The following is a 24,681-nucleotide window of genomic DNA, read 5'->3' as shown; positions in this document are numbered from 1 at the left end:
CTTCCTCCTCCTCTCTCTCTTCCAGCCCCTTCTGCTGTGTCCATCATGCACCAGGTGAGCCGCACCGTGGACAGCATCACCCTCTCCTGGTCCCAGCCCGACCAGCCCAATGGAGTCATCCTGGACTATGAGCTGCAGTATTACGAGAAGGTACTGAGGGACCTTCAAGGGGCTCACCCACAGCTTTTGGGGAGAGGAGGGGGTGCACAGCTTCTCTTAAGGGCACACAGTGGTTGTTCAGTAGGAAACTTCTCTTGCTGCATTTGGTCATGTCAGTGGCAGTGACGATCAATCCTGATCAATCCTTGGGGCCCAGTGATGGTTCCCGTGGCCCAAGTGGAGAAAATCCACTGGTCATTCAGGAGCTTCTCCTGTCACCTCCACAGAGCTGCTGGCAAGTGGACCCATTGGAGGGAGAGCAGGGTAGCCAAGAGCCGGGGTCTGTTTTTTTCTTTTCATTTACTGGGGCTCAGTAGGAAATGGGAATGACAGGGAACATCCAGTCCCAGGCTGGAGCACCCTCAGTGGGTGTCCAATCCTGGAGATTTTCTGGAGTGCAGATGCATTTACACCAAAGGTGAGTGTGGCATCTCTTCAGCATCCTGAGCCCAGATGTTGTCCAGGGAGAAGGTGTCCCATGCTCCCATGAAGGTCCACGCTGCACTGTGGAGTCTGTGAAGGAGTCCTGCAGTGCTCTTTCATCCTTGAGGAACCTGCTCCTCCCATAACCTCCCTGTCCAGGCAGACAGAGGAATTTCAGTCTGGACTGTGCCAGGGTGTCCATCCCACCAGTGCCTGCTCAGAGCCCTGAGGACCATGTGGAGGTTGGTCCCAGGACCTACCAGTCCCTGCCAGGCTGTGCTTCATCTCTGCAGCCCAGGGGAGATGGAGAGCAGGAGACTTCTCCTTCCAGGAATCTGCCCCCTTGCACAAGAGCTTATAAACTATACATTATAAATTGCAAACTTACTAATTAAAAAGCTTTATGATTAAATGGAACTGAAAATATTTTTCCCAGCAGTTGCCGGAAGAAATGATTAATCCCCCCCCACTGCCTGCCTGTGACCTATTTTCTCATCACCAAGAGCCAGAGGGAGAATGGGGAGGAGGGGGGGGCTCCTTTGTAAGCTGTTAAATAGGTCCTGACCTATATTGCATAAATCACAGCCATTTATTTTGACCCTTGGAAATGATCCCAGAATACGTGGCAAGATGGATGAGTAGATAACAAGACAGATCTGGGAAGCAAGAGGGGTCCTTTCCCTGGGGACCCTCAATGTAGAGGCAGAAGATCTCAAGGAGTGCATTCTCTTCCTCTTACTTTATCTTAGTCTCTCACCCTCTTTCTTTCTTCCCTCTCCTCTGTTTTCTGAGGGAGGCTGTAAATAAAGGGAATTTTTGTGTAAAAACTGGTGCTGGTGGTGATGGCCAGTCTGCAGGCAGCCACATCTGCCTGTCCTGTTGTTAGAGCTGGGCACAGCACGTCCCTGATGATGGGGACAGGGGCCCCACTCTCAGGCAGTGCTGTTCATGGAGCTCTGAGCCTGGCACTGAGGGCAGAGCTGGGCTGAAGTTCTCCCTGTCCTGGGATTTCAGAGAGCCATGGAAGCACCCCAGAATGGTTTGGGTTGGAAGGGACCTTAAAGCTCATCCAGTCCCACCCCTGCCATGGGCCGGGACACCTTCCATATCCCAGGTTGCTCCAAGCTGGCCTTGGGCACTGCCAGGGATCCAGGGGCAGCCACAGCTGCTCTGGGCACCTGTGCCAGGGCCTTGGCCCTGCTGTGCCCTCCTCCTGCTTCCCATCAATCCAGCAGTTGGATGTGGTGTGTGACACATCCCAGGTGTGTTCTCACTCCACTGCCAGTCTGTGCAGAGGTGATTTCCTTCCAAATATTTCATTTAAAACTATCCCATGTGCTTCTGTATGCTCAGCAAAGATCTCTGGAGCTGGTTAAGCTTTTTCTGGTGGAATTTTTTTTTCCCCCGGTAGAAAATTATATTTTATTTTCATGAAAACAGCTCAAATGAATAGCACCATACACATTGTATATAAAAAGCACCTTGGCTCTTCATTTTTAATAGATTCTCTTCTATATAAAGACATTAAATAAAAAAATAGAAGAATTTATTTTAGCGTTGACAGAAAAGCACTGTTCACAATACCTGAAACAAAGGTGTATTATTTTCCCCTTCACAGATTATTTATAACACTTCTATTCTTAGATGCCGTTAAAAATGCCTGTACAAAGGCAACATTATGAGTTTCTTTCACGTGGAGTTGGAGCAAATCCACGCAGATTGTTGCACAAACAATGCCGGATGTGGCTGCTCTCTGCAGCCCTCACCTCAATGTGGATTTTTTCACTTCCAAGAGGCACCTGCCACTGTTTGTCTTATTTAAAAAGTCTGCATTGCCTTCATTTAGAAAGGGTGTAGCAGTTCTTATCCAAAGTTGCCAAACTCATCCCGAAGTGTGGGAACTGGAGACCCACTGCAGTGTCAGTCACAACAAAGAGTAATTAGCCCTCCTCATTATGCAAAACGATTCGGTTTGATGATGCTCAAAGTCACCCATTTTGTAATTGTTTGAAGACATTCAGCCCCATTTGGTCACCAGTGCAAGATTTTAGGAGGCAAAGGAGCCCTTTGATGTCTCCAGTCAGTGCTGGGGCAGGGGCGTGGGCTGGCTGGGGGTTGAAGGGCAGGGCAGAGGACCTGAGAAGGTGGATATGGAAGTGGAGGTAGAAGTAGAGCTCTTCTGGTGCCCAGGAGCTTCTGGCCAGAGCCCAGCACCCAGGACAGGGTGTCCCCAGAGCTTGGACCAAGGATGCTGGAGATGCTGGTCCCAGGCTCACTCGGGACATCCCTGCCCATGTCAGGGCTTTGGAAAATGGTCTTTAAGGTCCCTTCCAACCCAAACCACCCTGGGGTTCCATGAATCTCTGAATTTTGGAGTCTGTCCTGCAGTGTTGGACACCAGAACCCCCAAGCCTGGAGCCAAAGCTGCTGCTGGTGTTTCTCATCTGTCCTGAGGTGGGGCTGCCCCTTCACCCAGAGCTGCCCAAATCCTGGCAGGGGTCTCTGTCCCAGGAAAACTGAGAGTTCAAGGACATGGAGAGGAAACCCTGCCAGGGTGCCCTGGGATACCCTGCTTGCAGTCCCAGTCCCTGCCCAGGGCCACACTGGGAGTGGACACTGCCCAGGACTCAGTGGGTTTGGGAGAGGTATTCAAACACTCAGAGAACATTTAAAGTTGAAAAGCCCTCAAAGATGAGTCAGTCCAACCTTCACCCAACACCTGATGCACACCAAGCCACACTGCCAAGTGCAGCATCTCATTTCTTGAGCACTTCCAGGGATGGGGACTCCACCACTGCCCTGGGCAGCCTGTGCCAATGCCTGAAAACCCTTTTAATGAAGAAATGTTTCCTTATATCTAGCTTGCACTTTCCTTGGCACAACTTGAGGCCTTTTCTCCTTGTCCCACTTGATGGGATACCTGGCTGGGGGCACAAATTTTCTGGGGCTGTCCCCACAAGTGGTGGATCCCTGTGAGAGTCCAGGTGCTGTGGATGCCACAGATGCAGCCCCAGTGTGGCTGGCAGGACCCTGCTCCCACCCATGGGCATCCCGAAATGCAGCTGTGATGCTTTGGCACCCAGCCCTGGGTGGCTGTGTCCTGCTGGTTTTGTCCCCAGGGCCATGGCAGATGTCGCTGTGCAGGCTCATAGGAACTCTGCCAAATTCAGTCAGTTGACATCTTTTTCTTGGCTTTTTCACTTTCAATATATTTTTTTTATTTTTTTTAAATGTGACTTTTTAGAAGCAGTTTTTGTAAATCCTTTGGGTGTCTCTCAGCCTACCCATGTTTCAAGAGACTCTTTGTTGATCAGACTTTGGTTTCAGCTTCAGTTTGACTCATGGGAAGGGGAACCAGATGAAGACTCCAAACCAGTGTGTTATTTTGAATCAGGATTTCCAAATTCAAAACAAAATCAGCAGGAAAAAAACCCTCAAACACCACAAAGCTCTGCCTGGATTTGGGCTTTAAACCACCTGGGATGCACTTGGCCTGCTGGAGGAGTCCAGAGAGGTGAAAGGGGAGAAGTGTTTGAGGTGAATGTGCAGGTTCTGGAGAGGTGATGCCAAGGAGAAAGAACAGGTTTGATAAGGAGGGTGGAGAGGTGTAAATGGTTTTTCCTTGTGGTTTGGGTTTATAGGGGAGCACATCACAAGCACACCTTCCTCAGCAAGGCAGACATCAATTTCCCAGGCTATCTATCACCTTGGCCATTACATTCCATTTAAAGTCCTCCAGGAGCAGGGATGAGGTTCTCCAAAAGAGTTGGACAAATGATTTTAAAACAACGGTGTTGTTAGTGCCCTCCAAGGGCCTGGGAGGATTCATCCAAGCCCTTGAGCTCTAAAACTGTAAACATTTCCTGACCTGTTTCTCTCCTTGCCTGCTTGGGAAGGGTCCAAGGGAGCGCTGAGGCCTGATCAGACAGACGAGGCCATGAGTTTTCTGTGGGATCATCTTTCCTTGGTCTGTGTGTATCTGTAATTGAGCTTTTCACTGTCATCAGTCTAATTACCAGTGACAAACAGGAACCTTCAGCATCAAGTCCAGATGCATAAAACAGATATTGTAGTTTTTAGAAGGGAAAAGTGTTCCTGAATAGTGTTAACAGTGGAGGTCTCCCAGGTTTTTCACAGAATCATAGGCTGGTTGGGCTGGACGTGACCTCAAAGCTCATCTCATTCCATCCCCTGCCATGGACAGGGACACCTTCCATAGCCCAGGGTGCTCCAAGTCCCATCCATGGCCTTGGATACTGACAGGGATCCAGGGGCAGCCACAGCTTCTCTGGGCACCTGTGCCAGGGCCTGACCACAGAGAGAAATTTCTCCCCAGTAGCTCCTCTAGGCCTGCTGTCTTTGTCTAAAGCCATTCCGCCTTGTCCAGTTCCTCCGTGCCCCACATACAACACAGAGCTCCCCTGCTCTCCCAGCAGAGGGATTTGCCATCAGCAGCTCCACCCCTTGGGTTTGGCCCCACTTGAAGAAACACATTCCTGCCAGGCCCCTCTCTTACCACCCCCCACACCAGAGCACTGCTCAACCAGCAGCTTGAGACACAAAATTAACTCTGCACAAGGCCAGGCTGGATGGTGTGGGCAGGCCCTGGCACAGGGTGCCCAGAGAAGCTGTGGCTGTCTCATCCCTGGAAGTGTCCAAGGCCAGGTGGGATGCTTGGTCTAGTGGATGGTGTCCCTGCCTGTGGCAAGGAGTGGAACTGGATGAGCTTTAGGGTCCCCTTCCAACTGAAACTGTTCCATGATTCTATGACCTTGAGATCCCTGACAGGAAGGTGCAGCCAGGTGGGTGTCAGTGTCTTCTTCCAGGGAAAAAGCAAAAGGACAAGAGGGTATAGTCTCCAGCTGTGCCAGGGGAAGAATTTCTTCATGGAAAGGGTGCTCAGACGTTAGAAGGGGCTGCCCAAGGAGGTAGTGGAATCCCCACCCCAGAGGTGTTCAAGAAATTACTGGACATGGCACTCAGTGCTCTGGGCTGTTGACAAGGTAGGGATCAATCAAAGGTTGGACTTGATGATTTTGAAGGAATTTTCTGACCTTAATGATTCTGTGGGATCTTTCTTCTGCCTGGTTGCCCCTTCATTGCCCTCTGTCCACCAGCACTCTACTGCAGAAGTTGGTGAGGAGGTGCTTTCTCTTTTCTGGGAGTTTCTCACTGACCTCTTGTTCCCATGGGAAAAGCAGAAATGTCTCCATGCCTCCATCTCCATTTCAGAGCTGGGACAGAGGTCAGTCCCTTGGTCACACCCTCAGTCACACTTAAGGAGTGTGACTCCCAAACCTCATGTCTCCTTTTCTGCCAGTCCCTGCCAGAGTCTCACGGGGTGACCCCTCCTCCCTGAGGGTGCAGGGGGAGTCCTGTGCAGTGACTTGAAGTCAGCAGATCGCCAGGACTCACTGGGACCTTGCCAGCTCAGATTTTGAGCTGCTGCTCCTCTGTTCCGTCTGGTGATCTAGGGCAGCCTGACCTGCCAGACCTGAGGTGCAGCCAGGATGGATGAGCACCTTCATTGTCACTACAGCCACTGGATTCCAAAATCTGTGCCTGCACCTCCTTTTCTCGGGTGCTTGCTCACAGCTGGGCTTTCCTAGGAGCTCTCTGTTTTCCAGAAGCATTCTGCTGTTGGCATTGCTGTTTTGCACTCAGTTTGGGGACTTCATGGCAGCCAGGCTCCTGGCCACCTTTCTCTGGCCACATTCAGGGCCCTCTGTCATCCTCCTCTGCTCACTCCATGTCCCTGAGACATGGAGACAGGGACAACCTGTTCTCTTGTATGAGGAAATTCTGCCCACCCACCAGTGCTTCTGGATGAAGGGCACAATTCCTAAGGGCAGTGATGGAACCATCACCTGCACCACTGTGTGACTGCTCCAGTCCTCAGCTAAAAAACTGCAGACAAGAGGCAGAACGAAAGTTTGGAAATAGTCTCATTATCACTTTGAAATATGCTCTTGGGGTCTCCAGCCTTGGAAACTTGGCCGTGGCCCCTGGAGAAGCAGGCTCTGGGCAGTGGGGTGGAAGCAGAAGTTCTCCTGAGGTCTCAAACCCAGTGTTCAGGTGGGCTTTACCTCCTGGCAAAGGGAGATGGGAGTGGGGGAAGAGCAGATGGGCTGTGCTGAGGCTGGATAAGGCACAGCAGGAGAGGTGGGGGAGGAGGAAAGTGCTAAGAGAAGGGACAGAAGAGGGAGGAAGTTTCCATCTCCGTTGACCTCAAGGCTTAGAGAAGCAGCGTGAGTTTTGTAGCTACTCTCTTGTTTAGAGCCTTTCTGAGAGGTGGTGAATAGCCCAGAAATATCCTTACTCACATTCCTGAGTCTGTGTCTCCCTGCCAGGAGGAAAGACCTCTTTGTTCAGACCTTGGAGGTCTCTCCACCCTGATCTCCTGCCCTTCCCCCTTCCAGGAGCACCACGCCTGATTCTGGACTGATTGTTCTGATGATGGGTTGTGTTTTCTTGGCAGGACCTGAGCGAGTTGAACTCCACCACGGTGAAGAGCCCCACCAACACGGTGGCAGTGCAGAACCTCAAGGCTGGCACCATCTACGTGTTCCAGGTGCGGGCGCGCACCGTGGCCGGCTACGGCCGCTACAGTGGCAAGATGTATTTCCAGACCATGACTGAAGGTGAGTCTGCAGCTGCTCTGTAGAGGTGGCTCAGGGTCTGGAGAGATGTGGAGATGGACAAGCTGCTGGCTTCTTGCTGGCAGTCCCTTCCAGGGTGTGTTGACAAATCTTATTCCAGACCTGGAGAGAGGCCTGGGTGCTCGTTCCGTGCAGGGAAAGCCCCATTTCTGCCCAGCTTTTCTGTTGTGGGGATGTGTCTGTTCAGCTGGATGCAGAGGAAGCAAAATTTTTGTTTTCTACCTGCACAACTGCTGATGACAAACACAGAGCCATGTCTTATTTTTCTAAATTTGTGCTGCTAAATAAAACAGACCAAGCCAGTTTTCTGGCCCCGGGGCCAAGGACAAGGCACAGCACGCATCCACAGGACTAAACCTTCCTCCCAAAAGGAATAGCTCCATCCAACCTCCCTTCTGGGACACATCCCCCAGCCACGGGGAGTCCTGACTGTCCAGGACTGAAGCCATGCCAGGAATCAAACACAGCCTGTGCTCAGGGCCGTCCTCTGACTTGGGTGACCTTGTGAGGGTGGCACATCCCGTGCCATGGTAACCCGTTCCCTTTTCCCCGTGTGCCAGCCGAGTACCAGACCAGCGTGCAGGAGAAGCTGCCGCTCATCGTGGGCTCCTCGGCGGCAGGGCTGGTGTTCCTCATCGCCGTGGTGGTCATCGGCATCGTGTGCAGCAGGTAGGGCAGGCTGGGACCCCGCAGGGCAGGGCACGGGCAGGGGACAGAGCTGCCCCCAGCGCAGCCCCAGCCCCGAGGGCCCATGCTGTGCTCAGCTCTCCCTTCCCTTCCAGAAGACGGGGCTTCGAGCGGGCTGACTCGGAGTACACGGACAAGCTGCAGCACTACACCAGCGGCCACAGTACGTACCGGGGGGCCCCCGGCCCTGGGGGGCCGCTCGCTGCTCGGTTCCTGCTCCTGCTCGCTCGGGCCTTGCGGGGTGTGCTGTGTGTGCGGGCAGGGCAGCTCCGGATTCCCCCAGCCCCTGATCCCTGCCCTGCTCTCAGCCCTGCACGCCCTCAGGTGTCTGAGCGTCTCCTCCAGGCCTCTGACAACCAGCACTCCCTGAAGCATCGCTATCTTCCGTGCTGCAGCATCTGCCACCACTCTACGTCTTGCTCCTCCATCTTCTGAGCTTTGCCCATCTCCTGGGCAGCAGTGAGACCCTTCCCTGACCTGTCCCTGTCCTGCAGAGTGCTCTCCCCCTGCAGGAACTCACAGACCTTTGCCAGAGCCCATCCCAGTGCTCCTAGATTCCCAGCAGATTTGAGATATGTCTATATATAGGTATATAATACAATACCTAACATTCCCTCTCTTGTAGCCTTCCTCTCCCAACATCCCTGTGCAAGGCACTCCCTCACATCCAGCATTTCTGCTCAGCATCACTGCACACCCTGCCTCACCCCAGTGCATCCTTCTTCCCCCATCCCTGGCAGTGTCCAAGGCCAGGTTGGATGGGGCTTGGAGCAAACTGGGATAGTGGAAGGTGTCCCTGCCCATGGCAGGGGGTGGAATGAGATGAGGTCATTAAAGATTCCTTCCAACCCAAACCATTCCATGATTCTATGATTAACCCCTGCCTTTATGTCTCTGAAATTCCTTTCTCCCCCCTCACTAGAGACCTCTTGCTCTAATCTTGCTTTATCCTAATCTCAGTTGTGATTTTCCTCATGTTCTACTTGCAGCTTCAGGATTTCTGCACTTTTAATACCTTACTCCTGTACAAATCTAGGCCTTGGTCAGAGCATGGAAAATACCAGTAGTGTTTCCACTCAGGACTCACTGTTGCTGCTGCTTTTACCTGGGAAACACATCCCAAAAGGCAGAGCTGCAGCCCTGTGCCCCAGCAGCCTGTGCTGGCTGCCTCACTTTCACTTACCAGGAAAAGTGACACTTTTCAGGAGACATTATGTAAATGCAGCTCTCAGTTGTTTGTCAGTCTGGGCTGCAAACACACATTCACACATTCTCCCGGGGCCTGGTGTGGGACGTGACAGCTCCATGCTGGGATGGGTTTCATCCTGTGCCTGCACCACTTGGAACAGGCCTGGTTGCAGGGGATGCAGCAGAGCTGATACAGCCTGCGTGCCTTTCAGCCCCTTCCTCACCCAGCACAGCTGCCCAGGGCTCAGTCCCTGCTCAGTCCCCGGTGCTGTGCACACACTGCAGCAAGTTGCCAAGGCCCAGGGAGCCTGTGAGCCCTGCAGAACCCCCTGAAAGCAACCAGCATCCTGGAGCTGGGAGTTAGCGCCTGGTGCTGGGTGGGGCTCCTTATTTAGGGAGCTGTGAGCTCTGCTCTCCAAATAGCACGTTTTGGAGTGAGCCAGGGGCCAGAAAATGAGTACAGAAAGGGGAAAAGCACAGGTGAGGGCTGTCCCACAGTGCAGGGATGTGGAGGCAGCAGTCCAGCCTCACCAGGTCCCTCGGCCACTGCCTTTCCCACGACGTGTCACTGTGTCCCCTGCTCGGCCTAGCAAGAGGAACCTGTCTGTTGTGATTTCCCTAGTGTGTCCCACTACATCTCTTGGGCTCCGAAGAGGGAACCCAGCCGTGGGCAGGGGTGCCGGACTGGAGAGAAGGGCAGACTGGACTGTCCCTCCTGCTTGCACAGCTCCTGGAAGGGTCACTGATCCCCCACAGAGGAGTCTGCAGTTTCTAATCCAGGCTCACAGTGTGGCTCCCTACTGCCCCAACAATGACCTATGGTCCAGAGTTCATTAATATCAGTTTTAACAGTCATGTGAAACATGGCTCTGCATGTTCTTTCTCAAACTGTTTCTCTCTGCCTGCTTCATGCATTGATTATGTAACTTGCTGAGGTAAAAAGACCATCACTCAAACAGCTTTCTCTTTTCCTTGATGCCAACCATTCCAGTTGCATCCACCTGTCTGACTCTCTCCCTCCCTTTATGCAGTGACTCCAGGGATGAAGATTTATATTGATCCTTTCACCTACGAAGATCCCAATGAGGCTGTCAGGGAATTTGCAAAAGAAATCGATATCTCTTGTGTCAAAATTGAGCAGGTGATTGGGGCAGGTAGGTGACCTGGGAATGGCTGGCTGGCCTGCAGCAGCACAGGCCCCTTCATGGTGCCAGGATTTGGGAGGATTTAGCCTGATGCCGCTAAGACTGATGCCACTAAGATCTTACTTAGCCCCAGGCTGGACTAGAAGGAGCAGGGGAGTCCAGTGGGAGAAGGAAGACCATCAGTTCCCATGTGCACACAATCCCACGTGCAGTGCTCCTCAGGGATGAGTGCAGCTGGAGGGCTGGAGAGGGAGGGAGCCCGGATCAGGAGGTGGGTGCTCAGCTCAGGGACAGGCAGGGTGGGCACAGCTGGGGCCAGGGGTCCCTAGGGGGGCACAGCAGAGGTGAGGGAAGTTCAAACGCCCTACCTTGTGTTCACAGGGGAGTTTGGTGAGGTGTGCAGTGGGCATCTCAAGCTTCCAGGCAAAAGAGAGATCTTTGTGGCCATCAAGACCCTCAAATCTGGCTACACGGAGAAGCAGAGGCGAGACTTCCTGAGTGAGGCCAGCATCATGGGGCAATTCGACCACCCCAACGTCATCCACCTGGAGGGGGTGGTCACCAAGAGCTCTCCAGTCATGATCATCACTGAGTTCATGGAGAATGGCTCACTGGACTCCTTCCTACGGGTATGAGATCTGGGAGTGTGTAGCTTTAGAGGCTGTGCTAGCACAGAGGGGATTTGGGGGAAGGTTTCCTTTCCAGTGGCCTTCCCTGCCTGGCGTTCCCTGTCACTGGGGCAGCTGCTGCATAGTCCAGAAGTCTGTGTTTTGGGAACAGAGCTGGGGGTGACAGCACCAGGGCTGTCATTTCTGTTCTGTCTGTCCACTCATCCTAGTGAGAGACTGCTTGCCTCTCAGGTGCCTGCCTCTCTCAGGTGCACACCCAGACTGACCCATGGACACCCACGGAGGGACAGTCTGACCCAGCTTTAACCCAGCAGGACCCCACCTCCAGCTGCTCTGTCTAGATATTCATAATTCTGGGTTTGAAGTGGGTAATTGACTCTGTTGAAGGGAAGTAACCTGGTCAATAGGAATAGATTGTCCCTTCTTGTCAGAATCTGAGGTATTGATGATTCTGAGATTGTAGAAAGTCTCTGTCTGTCAGCCCCACTGCCAAAGCAGAAGCCATAATTGGTCTGTGCTGGTTTCAAGGTTGTTTATTCTGTTTATCTCTAACATGTTCTGCTGCCCTGCCGCAGCTCTGTCCTGCAGGGCAGCGTGTGGGGCTCTGCCCTCAGTGGGATGGTACAAACATTAAATACCACAAACTACCTGTGCTGCATTTACAATAACGTGCCAATATCTGTCACCTACGTTGGACAGTGTGTCCCCAGCCTAAACCAACAGAAAAATGCCAACACCACAGTGAAACATGGAGGGCATGAAGAAGGAGAAAAAGGACAAGGCACACCCAATTTCCTCCATCTTGTCCCCTTTGAACCCCTAATCTAGAATCCTAAAATTTTACTTTTGCACCCATGCCACACTTAATTATTACTTACATCAAACACTCAGAGCTTGTAATTCATCCTGTAAGATTGAAAACTCTTTTCCATGGGCAGAGATCACAGATAGTGTCTCTGGGGGCTCTGTCCAGGGGGGTTCCTGACCCCTGCCAGGGTCCCAGGGCAGCCAGAGGGAAGCTCTGGATTCCCACACCTTCTGAGCTCTCCTGTGCAGGGTGGGGGCATTTTGGGGAGACAGCAGCTGCCGTAGTGTTGCCCGTGGGATGTGTGAGGTGACTCCCAACCCCTGTGAGCTCTGCACTGCCCACCCTCCCTGGGAGGGAATGTACTCGTGGCATATCCTGCCATGGGCATGGAAAGAGGCTCCTGGTTTTTGCCTGGCCACAAGGGGCCGTGAATCTGCTCCTGTCACCCGTGTCCATGTGTCCTTCAGCAAAACGACGGGCAGTTCACGGTGATCCAGCTGGTGGGGATGCTGCGGGGCATCGCCGCGGGCATGAAGTACCTGGCGGACATGAACTACGTGCACCGGGACCTGGCTGCCCGCAACATCCTGGTCAACAGCAACCTGGTGTGCAAGGTGTCCGACTTCGGCCTCTCCCGCTTCCTGGAGGACGACACCTCCGACCCCACCTACACCAGCGCCCTGGTAAGGCTGGGACAGGCACGGAGGGACCTCCCCCCTGACAGCAGGGAGCACTTTTTCAGGGTGTCAGCAGTGGAAAGGTCCCAGAGGTCCTGTCATTCCTGTGGATAGTTGAGCCTTCCTCATGTCTGCAGACACACACACGTCCCTGAAGAGCCCTTGGTTGGGATCTTGCCCTGCACCCTCCCCCTATGATTCACCTGGCATCCTTTGAGACACGACGCTGTCCTGACAGATTTGTTGCCAGGGCAGCAAGTCTGGGTTTCTTAGCATCACTGTCCAGCCATGCTGCCCTGCTGTCCTTCCTCATGTCATCTCACTGGCTCAGCCCCAAGAAGGACAGACTGAAGTGTAGGAAGTGTGGGTGGGTGCCAGATACTAGATACTGATCTTCCAGAGAGTATCCAATTTAAACAGAAAAACACTCCTAAAAATTACTTCATGTTCGTGTAACGACTTCCCAGGAGCACCTTGGTGCCATAGACACAAGTGCCACCAAGAACTCGTGGCTCATCTCAGGCTGCAGAAGGGGCTCCAGGACCAGAGGATTGTTTGGTTTTGCTCAGTGAGAGCTCAGCCAGGAGCTCTCATTAGCACCACACAGAAATGCTCTGCACAGTGCATCAGGATCAATGGCCATGACAGGAATTCTTGGAAATCAGTGTTGATAGAGCTGGGGCATGACGTGTAGGAAATCACCTCTCCTGGGTCTTTTGAAGCTGGCAGTGATGAGATGCCTGGCATAGCTCTTAGTAAATTTTATCAGTAGCTAAATACCTAACAAACACCTAAAAATGTGTAGATTTATTCTCATCTGTGTAGCTTCAGACATCAACTCATCCATCTCACACAGCAATCAATGTTTTTTACCAACACTAATAACACTTATTTTTCATGTGTCCCTTACAGCCAATTAAATTTCCCTTTGTTAACTAAACACATGGTGTTTGCTGCTGTTCTCTATCCCTGGTTTTATGCCTGTAGCTTTTCTCTCTAATAATAAATTCATCATCCCTAATTTAATCTCCTTGAACTGTGGCCACTGTAGCAGGGTATTTATTATCCATAATGACAGATTATGTGCACCTATTATATCAGAAGTCTCTTCCTCTGCAAAATGGTTTTTATCATCATTCTCCCAGTGACCTTATGTCCATGGGTGAGCAGAAGCCACAAGCTTTGGCCTGGGAGGTTTGTGCTGGACCTTAGGAAAGTCTTCACAGTGGTGAAGCTCCAGGTCAGACCCCGCAGAGATGAAACTGAATTTCCACAAGAATCCTCCAAAGTCTAATTTCTACTTTAGAAATGAGACTTCTTTTAGAAATCTACTTTAGAAATTCTACTTCTTTTTAGCCACTTTTAAAATCCACTGCTTGCCAGGAGTTCTGTCAGAAGCCTGCCTGATGGAGGGGACATCCTGTTTGGTATGGATTGCTTCATCTTCCCCTTTTGTGGAAAACATAATATTTTGTCTGAGGTTTGTGGCTGTGAGAAGATTAAGGAACATTATCTTTTTTCATTATTCTGGCATGTACTGGGGCTGAGTACTATGAAGTCCTGGGAGAGCCTTAATAAGACATGGCAGTTGTTCATTGACAAAATATAATGTTTTTTAATCTTCTCACAGCCACAAAACACAGACACTTCTGCTTATTTTTTCAGCACAAGGGAAGATTTTCCCTTCAGAAGGTCCCTTGAGTGGATGGCTCAAGTCCAAAGCCCCTGGTAGAAAATCAGGAGGCAGGAAGGGCTTATGCAGAGCCCTCAATCCCTGTGTCCTCATTTGTGTGTGCCAGTCCGTGCTTAACTCCTCAGCTGGAGTCGAGAATCCTGATTTCTCCAGAGCTGGATGACAGAGACCCCAGTGCCCACCCAGTCTTATCCCTTTTCCCACCACTGACCCCCTGTCCCATACTGAAGGATTAGAACCTGCTGGATCAGGTGTAGATGCACAGACAGACTGGGACACCAGGACTCAGCCAAGAAATGGTCTATTGCTGACTTTACAGAGTGGGAGCTGTAGAAGGCTGAAGAAGAAGATATTCTAATTCTCTTTATTCTGCTCTGGAGGTAGCCAGGTGACAGCAAAAGGATGGCAGGAGATCAGTTTGGGTTTTTCACTTCCTGGCCATTCACTTTCTACTAAAGACCCTCTTAGCACCATGGGCATTTTGCCATGCTGAGGATTGCTGGAGCAGGAGGCAGGGGAAGGAGCTGACTTTGGTTAAGATGGTGACAGGGAGACTGAGGGGACACCTCTAAGTGACCTTCAGGGCAGTAATGAAGAGACAGAGCCAACGCTTTGCAGTGGCACCAGATGATACAATTTTGTCTTTTTTCATAGACAAAAGCATGGCTGGGGAGGTTCAAGGTGAGCAGCAGGAAAAGCTCCTTGCTCAGGAGGGTGGTCATCAAATGGGGAGAGTCATCATCATTGAAGGCTTCCAGCATGGCTGGACAATCCAATCCACCCTGAGGGATAGACAGTCCCATCTTCCTTCCATCTGGGATTTTAGTAGAATATCACAGGCAAATATTGTGGACACTGCTGCTTTTCAGTTGCTCCTGCTCTCTCTGTTACCATGCTGTCTTTGTCCTGCAGGGCGGGAAGATCCCGATCCGATGGACGGCGCCTGAGGCCATTCAGTACCGAAAGTTCACCTCGGCCAGCGACGTGTGGAGCTATGGAATAGTCATGTGGGAGGTGATGTCCTACGGAGAGCGGCCCTACTGGGACATGACCAACCAGGATGTGAGTCCTTGGAAACCAGGGCCAGAAACACTGCAGTGGGGAGCATTGCCAGGCCAAAGCTTGTCCACAGCCTGTGGCATGTCCGGAGCCTTCTCCCTTGGGGCAGATGTGACCATGGTCAACACCTTTGGAAGCAGTAATGAGAATAATTTGGGGATTTATTCCAGCCCCATGGTGCTGCTGTGGCAGAGATTGGGGATGGCACAGCACCCACTGCACAAGGTTAAGAGGAGCACCCTGGGGTGTTGGCAGGTGCCAAGAAAGGGAAGGGGAGCAGGTGGGTGGAAAAGGAGATGTTCCTGAGCTGAGAGCCTCTGGAGTAGATCTTCATCTGCTGGGATCACAGACATTCCAGGAAAGTCTGTTACAAAGCCACACAATAACTTGGGTTGGAAAAGACATTTAAACATCATCTCCTTCCAGCCCCCTGCCACAGTCAAGGACATCTTCTGCTACATGTCCATTAAATCTCCCATGGGAAACTTGGACTGAGGTCTGTAAGAAGCCAAGTAACCTAGACACAGCTAGAAACCAAAACCACGAGGTATTTCAGAACATGCTCAACTCTAAATATTTCATTCCTCTGTTCTAATTCAGGTCAAACAGTTCCATGCACTCCTTGCTCCGGGGATGTTTCCTGCAAGGATGGCCCCTGGCTGCCATCCCTGCCCTCAGCACAGCAATGCCATTTCCATTCTCTTTGGTCCTCTTGGTGTGGTACCTGGGGTTCAAAGCCCCTCTGGCTGGTGGCAGTGAGTGCTGTGAAGAGGCTGCACCTGCATGTGTGTGTCAGAAGGCCACTTCTAACTCTGTCCCTCAGAACAGCTGCCCTTCCTCACATCACGGATACTCAGGATGTAACACCAAGGTCCTGAGTGGACCTGGGGGATGCAGAAAGCTCGTCCTGGCTCTTGCAGTGTCTGCCTGGCTTCCAGTGTGTCTCAGAGCAGCCTCTGGGGAGTCCCTTGGAAGCCTCGAGTGTGCACTTCATCTCTGCCATCCTGTGGGACTCCTAAGGACTTGCCTTACAGGGAGAGAGCAAGAGCCAAGCTCCCTGTCCCTCCTGTCTCCTCCCTGACTCCTGTCCCTGTGGCAGATCAGACCTTTTCCATCTCAATAGATCTCCATCTGTGCCCCATCAGGTTTCTCCAGAGTGGGACTATTTCCTCCCTAATGCCTGGTGGGAAATTTATTAATATGAATTCCTAAGCCTGGAGCAGGGAGATGATGCCTTAGAACCTTTGGCTTTTCACAGCCTTGTCCCAGCCTCTGCCACACCAGGAAAATGTTCCCATCAGTTCTTGGAGGCAGAGGGATGGGACTTAGGGATCTGCCTTTCTCAGCAAGGGCAATTCCCTTCCTGCTAAGCCATTGTTGTCACCTCAGTTTCAAGCATGTCCTGCCCCAGATGTTCCTGTACCTTCCCAGTCCTTTGTCCTTCTCCTGGAGCTCTCCCCTCGCTGGCAGAGCTGTGCCTGTGCCTGGCACCATCCCCAGCCCTGCTGCCTGCCCGTGCCGCAGGACACGGTGCCCCAGGAGCTGTCAGCGCTTAGGCACAGCTGGTCCTGCTGTGGAGGAGCGTGCGGATATTGAGGGCAGATTACCCTCCTGACCCTGGGCTGTGAGCGCCTGGGGCGGCTGGCAGGGGCCATGGAGAGAGCTGGGGCTGCCTGTGGGACGGGGCTGCTGGCAGGGGACTCGCTGGGAGCAGAGTAGTGCTTGGTGCTGCACGGTGCTGCTCCTCCTGCCCTGCTCCTCCCCTGCCTGGACGGGCAGAGCTGAACCCAGGCAGCTGGGCTGGGGCTCAGCACCCTTGGGAGCCTCCCTGAGCTGCACAAAGCACATCAGTAGCCGTGGAATCCTTGAGGCTGAAAAAGGCTCCGAGGTCATTGAGTCCAACCATCAACACGGCACTGGCACATTCACCCTAAACGTGTCCCCAGGTGGCCACATCCACACGCCTTTTGAGCCTTCCAGGGGTGGTGACTCTGCCACTTCCCTGCACAGCCTGTTTCAATGCTTGCCTATCCTTTCCATGAAGAAATTTTCCCATCCAATTTAAACTTTCCCTGGTACAATTTCAGGCCATTTACTCTAATCCTGCCACTTGTTACCTGGGAGAAGAGACCAACACTCCCTGGCTCCACCCTCCTGTCAGTGATTTGTAGAGGAGTTAGCTCTGGTCAGACCTTTACGGGCCCCATGGGGCCACCACCGTGTCCAGCCAGGGCAGCAGAACTGGGACAGGACTCCTCCATCTGGCAAATTTTGGCAGCAGCAGTGCCAGCCCTTTGTCTCATGTCAGCCTGCCCAGCGCCTTGGCCACACACAGCAGTGCCTGCAGCACTATCCATTCCCTGCCTGGAGTCACAGACCATCTCAAGCCCTGCCAGATGCCCATCTCACACTCTGGATTGTTTGGCATGGATCAGCCACCAGCTCTTCTCTGCTTCTCTCCCATTCCCATTCCCAGTATACTTAATTTTCTCTGTGTAGTCTCCCTACTCAACAATATGTCCCACCACCATGAGTATGTCTAGACTTCCCCAGGATGGGGGCACAGCCCTAGGGAATCCCACCAGGAAGATCTCTGTCTTTGGAATTGTGCAAGACATGGCTGGAAAAAGCCATGGCAGCCTTGATCCCATGGTGAGAATAGCCACAGACATTGAGCTTCTTCCTCAGGATCCCTGAGGGAGGTTCTGGCACTCTTCCTTCCCTTGTCCATCATTCCCATGGAGACTTCATCATTTCAAGATCTGCTCCTGATCTCTGCAGTATCCTCAGTTCTGGATTTTGTCCTTACTTCTGGGTTTTGTTGCCATGCACGAGCCCATCTCTGGTGTTCAAGGCTCCTTCTGCTCGTCCTTCAGTGCCTGTGCTGTGCGTGGCCAAGGAGGCAGGAGAATCTTGCCTGTGGATGCCTCTGTCAGAGGAACAGAGGTTCCTGGAAGAAGTGGAGCAGCTTCATCCTCGTTTGTCACCCAGGAAAGGATTGAGGGCTGCAGGTACAGAGCAGCAGGGAGGTGGAGTTCCCCTTGAAGAAGATCCTCCAGCCCTTGTTCCATTCCAGAAGATCCTCCAGTCCTTTCTCCAGCCCTTGTGGACACTGCAGGACCAGACATTTTCCTGGATTGTGTGGAGCAGTAAGGAGAGACCAAAGCCTTTTTGGATGAGCCTGGGGCTGCACCGTGGCTTTGGCAAGCTGTGCTGCAGCTCCTCTGTGCACACTGCAACCAAGTTCTCCTGGGCCTGGCTCTGCTGACTGGGATCTGAGTCCTCCCATGGTGTTTTGCACTTACACAGACCTGCAGAATGATCCAGCTGTTTCTGCTGACTGAGCACACCCAGGCCATGGCACGACCCTGTCACCTGGGCAGGCTGGAGCACAAAACACCTCTGGGGGATGGAAAGCACAGGGACAGGCTCCCTGTCTGTAACTCACCTCCCTTCTCTGGATGGGGATGTTTTCCCAGCAAGTTGTTTTGCTGTGTGCAAGGGAAGCATGATCCTTCTCTCTGACTCCCCTGCCTGCAGCTGTGGGATCACAGGGCAACAGGGATGCTCCTTTCTCCAGGCCAGGAGACTGATCATGACACTCAACCACCCAGGCTGAATGGCTGAGCAAAGCTGGTGGCACCTCCCAGGACACCTCACACCTCACCTGACCTGCTGAGGGTGGAAGTTACAGTGTGAGGTGGGGATGAGATGGGAAGGCAGTACAGGCTGCAGGATCAGTCATGTCAGTCACCCTCAGGATGCAAGAAAAGGCAGATTATGAATTAAATAGGTTTTATCACAGCTGTATTGATGCCTGTCTCTCTTCCTGCAGGTGATAAACGCCATCGAGCAGGACTATCGGCTGCCACCACCCATGGACTGCCCAAATGCCCTTCACCAGCTGATGCTTGACTGTTGGCAGAAGGATCGGAACCACAGGCCCAAATTTGGGCAAATTGTCAACACCTTGGATAAAATGATCCGAAATCCCAACAGCCTGAAAGCCATGGCACCTCTCTCCTCTGGGTATGTGTCTCTGTCCTCATCTTGTTCTTTGGCTCCTCTGAGCAGGTCTGGTGTCCTCTGGGCCCTGGTGGCACCATCCCTGCACCTCTCAGGAGCTACTTTAGAGCTTGGGCTGTGTTTCATCCCTTATAGGGAGAGCATTAAAAGATCATAGAATCACAGTTCGGGGTGGAAGAGACCTTAAAGCCCATCTCATTCCACCCCCTGCCATGGGCAGGGACACCTTCCACTATCCCAGGGTGCTCCAAGCCCCATCCAAGCTGGCCTTGGACACTGCTGGCCTTGGGGCATCCACGGAGCTCTCCTTGGGCAGCTCTTGGACAGTGCACTCTACACACAGAGGAGCACCTTGGTTCCTGCACGTGGAGTGCTGGGGTGGTGGGATTGTTCTGGTGTTCCAGTCCCCTTGCACTGGAAGCAGATAAAGCCCCTGGGCTGGGTGGGTTGCCCCGGCCTGTGGGTAGCACTGCTCCTATACGAGAATGAGCTTTCTCCCCATGAGCAGCCAGGATTTAAAGCTGCATCCCATCACCTCTGATGCCTCCTGCCTCTCCTGCGTGAACTGGTTCAGAAAGGCTTCCCCATGCTCTTCACAGTCCTTCCCTTGGCAGAACAGTGATTTCTGGGTGGAATTCCTCAATACAGGCCAGTGCCTGTACTGTGAGTGCTGCTGATCCTGTGCCTGCAGCTGCTGCAGGGTGCAGGAACAGTTGTGCTTGCAGCTCTTGGTGTGCCATTGCTCACTTCTGTGTTTCAGGATGAACCTCCCCCTCCTTGACCGCACAATCCCGGATTACACCAGCTTCAACACTGTGGATGAATGGCTGGATGCCATCAAGATGAGCCAGTACAAGGAGAGCTTTGCCAGCGCTGGCTTCACCACTTTTGATGTAGTATCTCAGATGACTGTAGAGTAAGTGCCCAGGCTTTGAGTCCCAAAGCACAAGAGAAATTCCCAGCAGTTTTGCAAAAATTGGTATTGAATTAGATTTTATTTTCATATGATGTAGTTTTACTTGTATAGAATTGCTGCTTTGTGGAGCCACTTCTAATCTATTCAGTTTCCAGACCGTATGTCTGTCACTCTGCACCCGCAGAATTCCTCTCCCCACTACCACTGTGTGAAAATTAACACCCCCACCAGGGGTGTCCAAACCCTGCATGGGACAAACAGATTTTCAGGCTGGCATCAAACAATTCTCCAGAGCACTTCTGAACTCTGCACTCCTCCTGGATGGTTGAATTATTGATGGAGACAAGCATGGTGCAACGTTTTGCCTAAGACAGGCGGAACCACAGAGTGGTTACAGTTGAAAGGGACCACTGGAGATCACCCAGTCCAACCTTCCTGCTCAGCTTCTAGAGCTCCTCACGCAGGATTATGTCTGTGGAAGAGATTTCACACCCTCTCTGGGAAGTCTGTTCTGCCCACACAGTAAAGAAGTTCTTCCTCCTGTTCTGGTGGATCTTTCTGGGCATGGATTTCTTCCCATTGCCTCTCATCCTGTTGTTCTGCCAGAGCTCCAGCCTCTGCCACATCCCCTCACACACCCCAATAAGATCTCCTTGTGGGGGGTGGTTTCAACTTTGTCCTGCACCTACAAAAATCATCCTGCAGTGACAATTGACAAGTGACAATCCGCACCCCTGATTCTTCACAAGTTCTTCAGAGAAATCAGGCAGCTGAAATCCCACTGCTGATGGGCTTTGAAATCCCTTGGGGCTGGCTGGGACTTTGATGCTTCTGCTGAAAGATTGGTGGCTGTCTGCAGGTATCAGTAGAAGCCCTCAAGAAGGGCCAAGCATTAGAGCTATCTGTAAGGGCTGCAATGTCTCTGAGCCTGGTGGCCAGGCAGGTTTTTTGATTTGTGTTTAAATCCAGATCTAAGTTTAAATCTACGTGAGTCAGAATCCATTCACTCACACAGCCACTGTGACTTTCTCTGTCTTTTTGTTCTTATTTGCTGCTGGGAGGTTCCCGTGGCAGTCCTGACTGTTCTGGGACATCTGTGGTGCAATCCCAAGCCCCTGGGGATGATTTTAGCACAGTATTGGCTGTGTTTATACAACAGAAAGAGAGAGATAGTACACAAAATCTGAAGGGTAGGGAAGAACTTTGACCAAAGAGAGGTATCAGACTACAGCCCTGAGTTCTGCTATTTGCAATATCTGACAGCAAGCAGGATGCAGACAATCCAGCTAATACTGGCTGTCCTTCCACATCCTCAGTGTCCCTTAAATGCCAATTCTCCCAGTCCCGTACCATGTCCCTCAAGTCCTCTCCAAGAGCCTTCACCACAACTCCAAGGGCATCCTCAGCTCGTGTCCCACTAGTTTTGGCAAACTTCCTTTCCACATTCCTCACCTGCTTGGCTGGGTGTACAATTGAGAGGACAGCCCAAGTCCTTTGTTCTTGGAAAATTGTGGTGTAACAGGACTTGACACCACCCTCTGATGTTCACTGGCCTTTGCAGAAGTTGATGGGAATGTCAGTGGAGCTGCTGGTTCATCCAAATTTGGAGAGCCAGCAAAGTGTGAATGTTTCCTGAAATTTGGATTTGGTGACTCAGTTCACCAAACCCACATGGTCTCAACACTGACCTTCTGGAAAGGTTCTCACTGGTTTCTCTGCAGGCTGGGACTCCTGGGACACCAACTTATCTTTCAGGAGCCACAGAACCATTTGGGTTGGAAGGGACCTTAAAGCTCATCTTAAAGCCATGGGCTTTAAGACACTTTCCACCATCCCAGCTTGCTCCAAGCCCCATCCAGCCTGGCCTTGGACACTTCTAGGAAAGGGGCAGCCACAGCTTCTCTGAAGATCCTGAGCCAGGGCCTCACCACCCTCTGAGCAAAGAATGCCTTCCCAATATCCAATCAAATATTTCAGGTCCAGGGCAGAAAGCTTGGAATCACAGGGCTGTGCAGAGCCACAGTCTTATTCTGGTTTAAACACATCAGTGAAGAGTTTTTTTCCACCCTTTGGAGCTCCTCTTTACCCTTCTTTGCCCAATAACCTCCACTCTAAACATGGCAAAGGTTTTGCTGCTCTTCCCCTTAAACGTCTGTTCCTAACACTGAAGGACAAAAGGCACCTGAAATTCCTTCAAGTCAGGTTTGGCCTCCCATCCTCTGATGGGAAGAAGAAGATCTAAAGATTTCATGACAGATTTATTTACCAAGGTGGAGCTGAGAGCCAACTCAGCTGGAGACACTGATAGAACCAATTTAGAGCCACACTCATGCTCTTGGCATGACTTTTATTTCTCTCAGATGTCTATAAAAAATAGAAGCTGTCCAAAAATGAGATTGTAATGATTTAACAAAAGGCTGAATGCAAAAATTGATCACTTCATGGTCTTACCTTTCCTTTTCTCAAAGGAAAAGCATCAAGAACAGCATCATCTGCATATGGAGGTCAGATCTACACTGAGGAGGGGCAGCACATCCCTGTCCTGTGTCTCCAGGGGTAGAAAAAATGGGTTAGTGTGTCACAAAACTAAAGAAAATCCAAAATCCAAAACAGTATATGGGCAAAAAATGTAAGACAAATTGACTCACAAGCAGAGAGCAGAGCCTGTGGCATTTGGTTTCACACTCTCTGTTGAGGTTCAGGACTCTGAGGGTGCTGCAGGTAGGTTGAAAGTGCAAAGACTGGACAGTAAGCAAGAAAAAGTGAAAGAGGAGAGGTTTCACAAGGTTTGCATCTGTTTGTTGCATTCATGAAAGAAATCTGTGGATACTTCAGCTCTCTAAATACCATTCTCGTGGACTCATTGAATCAGGGAATCATAGAGTCATAGAATTGCAGAATGGTTTGGGTTGAAAGGGGCCTTAAAGATAATTTTAAATACCATCTGTGATCTTGTTCTGCTGTGAGAAAATGCCTCCTGATATTTGTGTTTGTTTCCTTTCCTCCCAAAGGGACATTCTGCGAGTCGGGGTCACTTTAGCAGGACACCAGAAGAAAATTCTGAACAGTATCCAGGTGATGAGAGCACAGATGAACCAAATCCAGTCTGTGGAGGTTTGATAGCTGCCTGTCCTCCTGCTCCTCCTCCTCGAGGCCCTGCTCCCCTTTGCCCCTGTGTGTCCAAGCTCCAGTTCCTGAGTGTTCTGCATGGACCAGAGGCAGGCAGCTGCTCTGAGGATCACGGCAGCAGGAGGGAACACCCTGTCCTCAACAATGAGAAGTTGCCAAGAGCTTCTAGAATTTAAGCAATGGAAAAAGGGAATGAAAAAAAAAAAAAGGACAACTATTTTGAAAAAAAACCGAACAAACTACAAAATATTTTTAAATAATAATAAAGCAATTGCATTCTTGAAAAGGGCTCCAAGACCAGTGGGAGTCTCCAAAGGAAGAGAAAAGAGCAGCTTCATGTTTCCTCTTGCACAAGGCTGCTGCAGCTGGACCCAGGCACCTCTGGAGCAGTGGGACTCCTCCAGGAAGAGGAATGCAAGGAGAGGCCACGAGAAGCACATCTCTTCCTCCCGTGGGCTCTGGGAATGCCGTGAGCCAGGCCCTTCCCCAGAGCCCCTGTCAGCAGATCAGACAGGAAGAGCTGAAGCTCTTTGGTGCTGTGGAACCAAGTGCATCTCAGAAACTGATGGACTCCTTCAAAAGCTGAAGACTTTTTTTTAAAAAAAAAAAAACAACAAAAACACAACAAATAAACTAAGACTAGAGGAGGCTGTTTCCGACAAATGAGAAGGAATCTGTAATGCCTGGGGGGGTGGGGATGGGGAAAACCAATCCTTTTTACATCTCTTATTTTCTCTTGTCATGGAACAGTTTTGTGAGTGACAGTTTCCTAAGGGTCCGTCCATCCACCCTCCAATGGCATCATGTCTCATACATATCATTGCTCAAGACTTTAGTGATGTCCTTTCTAGATGCCAATGATCTTTTCCCAGAAGACTTCCCAAGTACAGTATGTAGTAGTTTTTGATTACAAATGCTGACGTGTACCTTTATTTTTCAGTTGTCATTGTTGGGAGATTTGTCCTTTTACATTGTTTTGTTAACATCAGTTTGTGAGTTTGGGGTTGGAAATTTTCGGTTGGTTGGGGGTTTGGGTTTTTTTAATGAAAAAGAAATGACATCTCCAAGCATCATATCATCCAAGAACTTAAATCCCTTCCCTGTGGAAGGAAAAATTGCAGCTTATTGACCACATGCCAGGAGAAAAAGGTTTTTTATATGCACATTTCCTCCCGTTTGCTTATTTGTTCTTTCCAATTGGTGGTGGCACGACAGATGTTTGTGGCTGTTGGGCTTCCAGGTGTTTGCCAAAGTGAAATGGCCACCAGCTCAACTCGGGGGTGAGCAGCATCACAGGGGGTTGGGAGGGAAATGGGGGAGGGTGGATGGGTTTTGTGAGGGAATGATGACTCCACAGCTGGCTTCAGAGCCCTTTGGAAGTGTCTGGCTGCTGAGGAAGTGTTGGATTGGTGCATGGGAAATGCAGGGCAAGCCCAGTCCTCTCAGAGGAGCTCGTGGCACAGCATTTTGGAGTGGGGATTGT

General features: G+C 51.3%; 1 protein-coding gene across 2 annotated transcripts in view; it reads left to right on the top strand.

The window, feature by feature from the left end:
- Positions 1-24,361, top strand: part of EPHB2 (EPH receptor B2) — a 129,637-nt gene extending 105,276 nt beyond the window's left edge. The window contains exons 6-16 of one of the 2 annotated variants that reach the window (XM_030289118.4): positions 26-150; positions 7,061-7,223; positions 7,802-7,910; positions 8,024-8,091; positions 10,148-10,270; positions 10,643-10,890; positions 12,166-12,381; positions 14,981-15,130; positions 18,963-19,156; positions 19,914-20,069; positions 23,081-24,361. In XM_030289118.4, coding sequence (XP_030144978.1) covers positions 26-150; positions 7,061-7,223; positions 7,802-7,910; positions 8,024-8,091; positions 10,148-10,270; positions 10,643-10,890; positions 12,166-12,381; positions 14,981-15,130; positions 18,963-19,156; positions 19,914-20,069; positions 23,081-23,189 — 1,661 coding nt within the window. In that variant the 3' untranslated portion in view covers positions 23,190-24,361. The remainder of the gene's footprint in view (positions 1-25; positions 151-7,060; positions 7,224-7,801; positions 7,911-8,023; positions 8,092-10,147; positions 10,271-10,642; positions 10,891-12,165; positions 12,382-14,980; positions 15,131-18,962; positions 19,157-19,913; positions 20,070-23,080) is intronic. The other variant, XM_030289119.4, reaches the window with a different exon arrangement.
- The last annotated feature ends 320 nt before the right edge of the window (positions 24,362-24,681 follow it).

Source organism: Taeniopygia guttata, chromosome 21, assembly GCF_048771995.1.
Source record: "Taeniopygia guttata chromosome 21, bTaeGut7.mat, whole genome shotgun sequence".
Classification (NCBI taxonomy): Eukaryota; Metazoa; Chordata; class Aves; order Passeriformes; family Estrildidae; genus Taeniopygia; species Taeniopygia guttata.
This window is presented reverse-complemented; position numbering and strand designations above follow the sequence as displayed.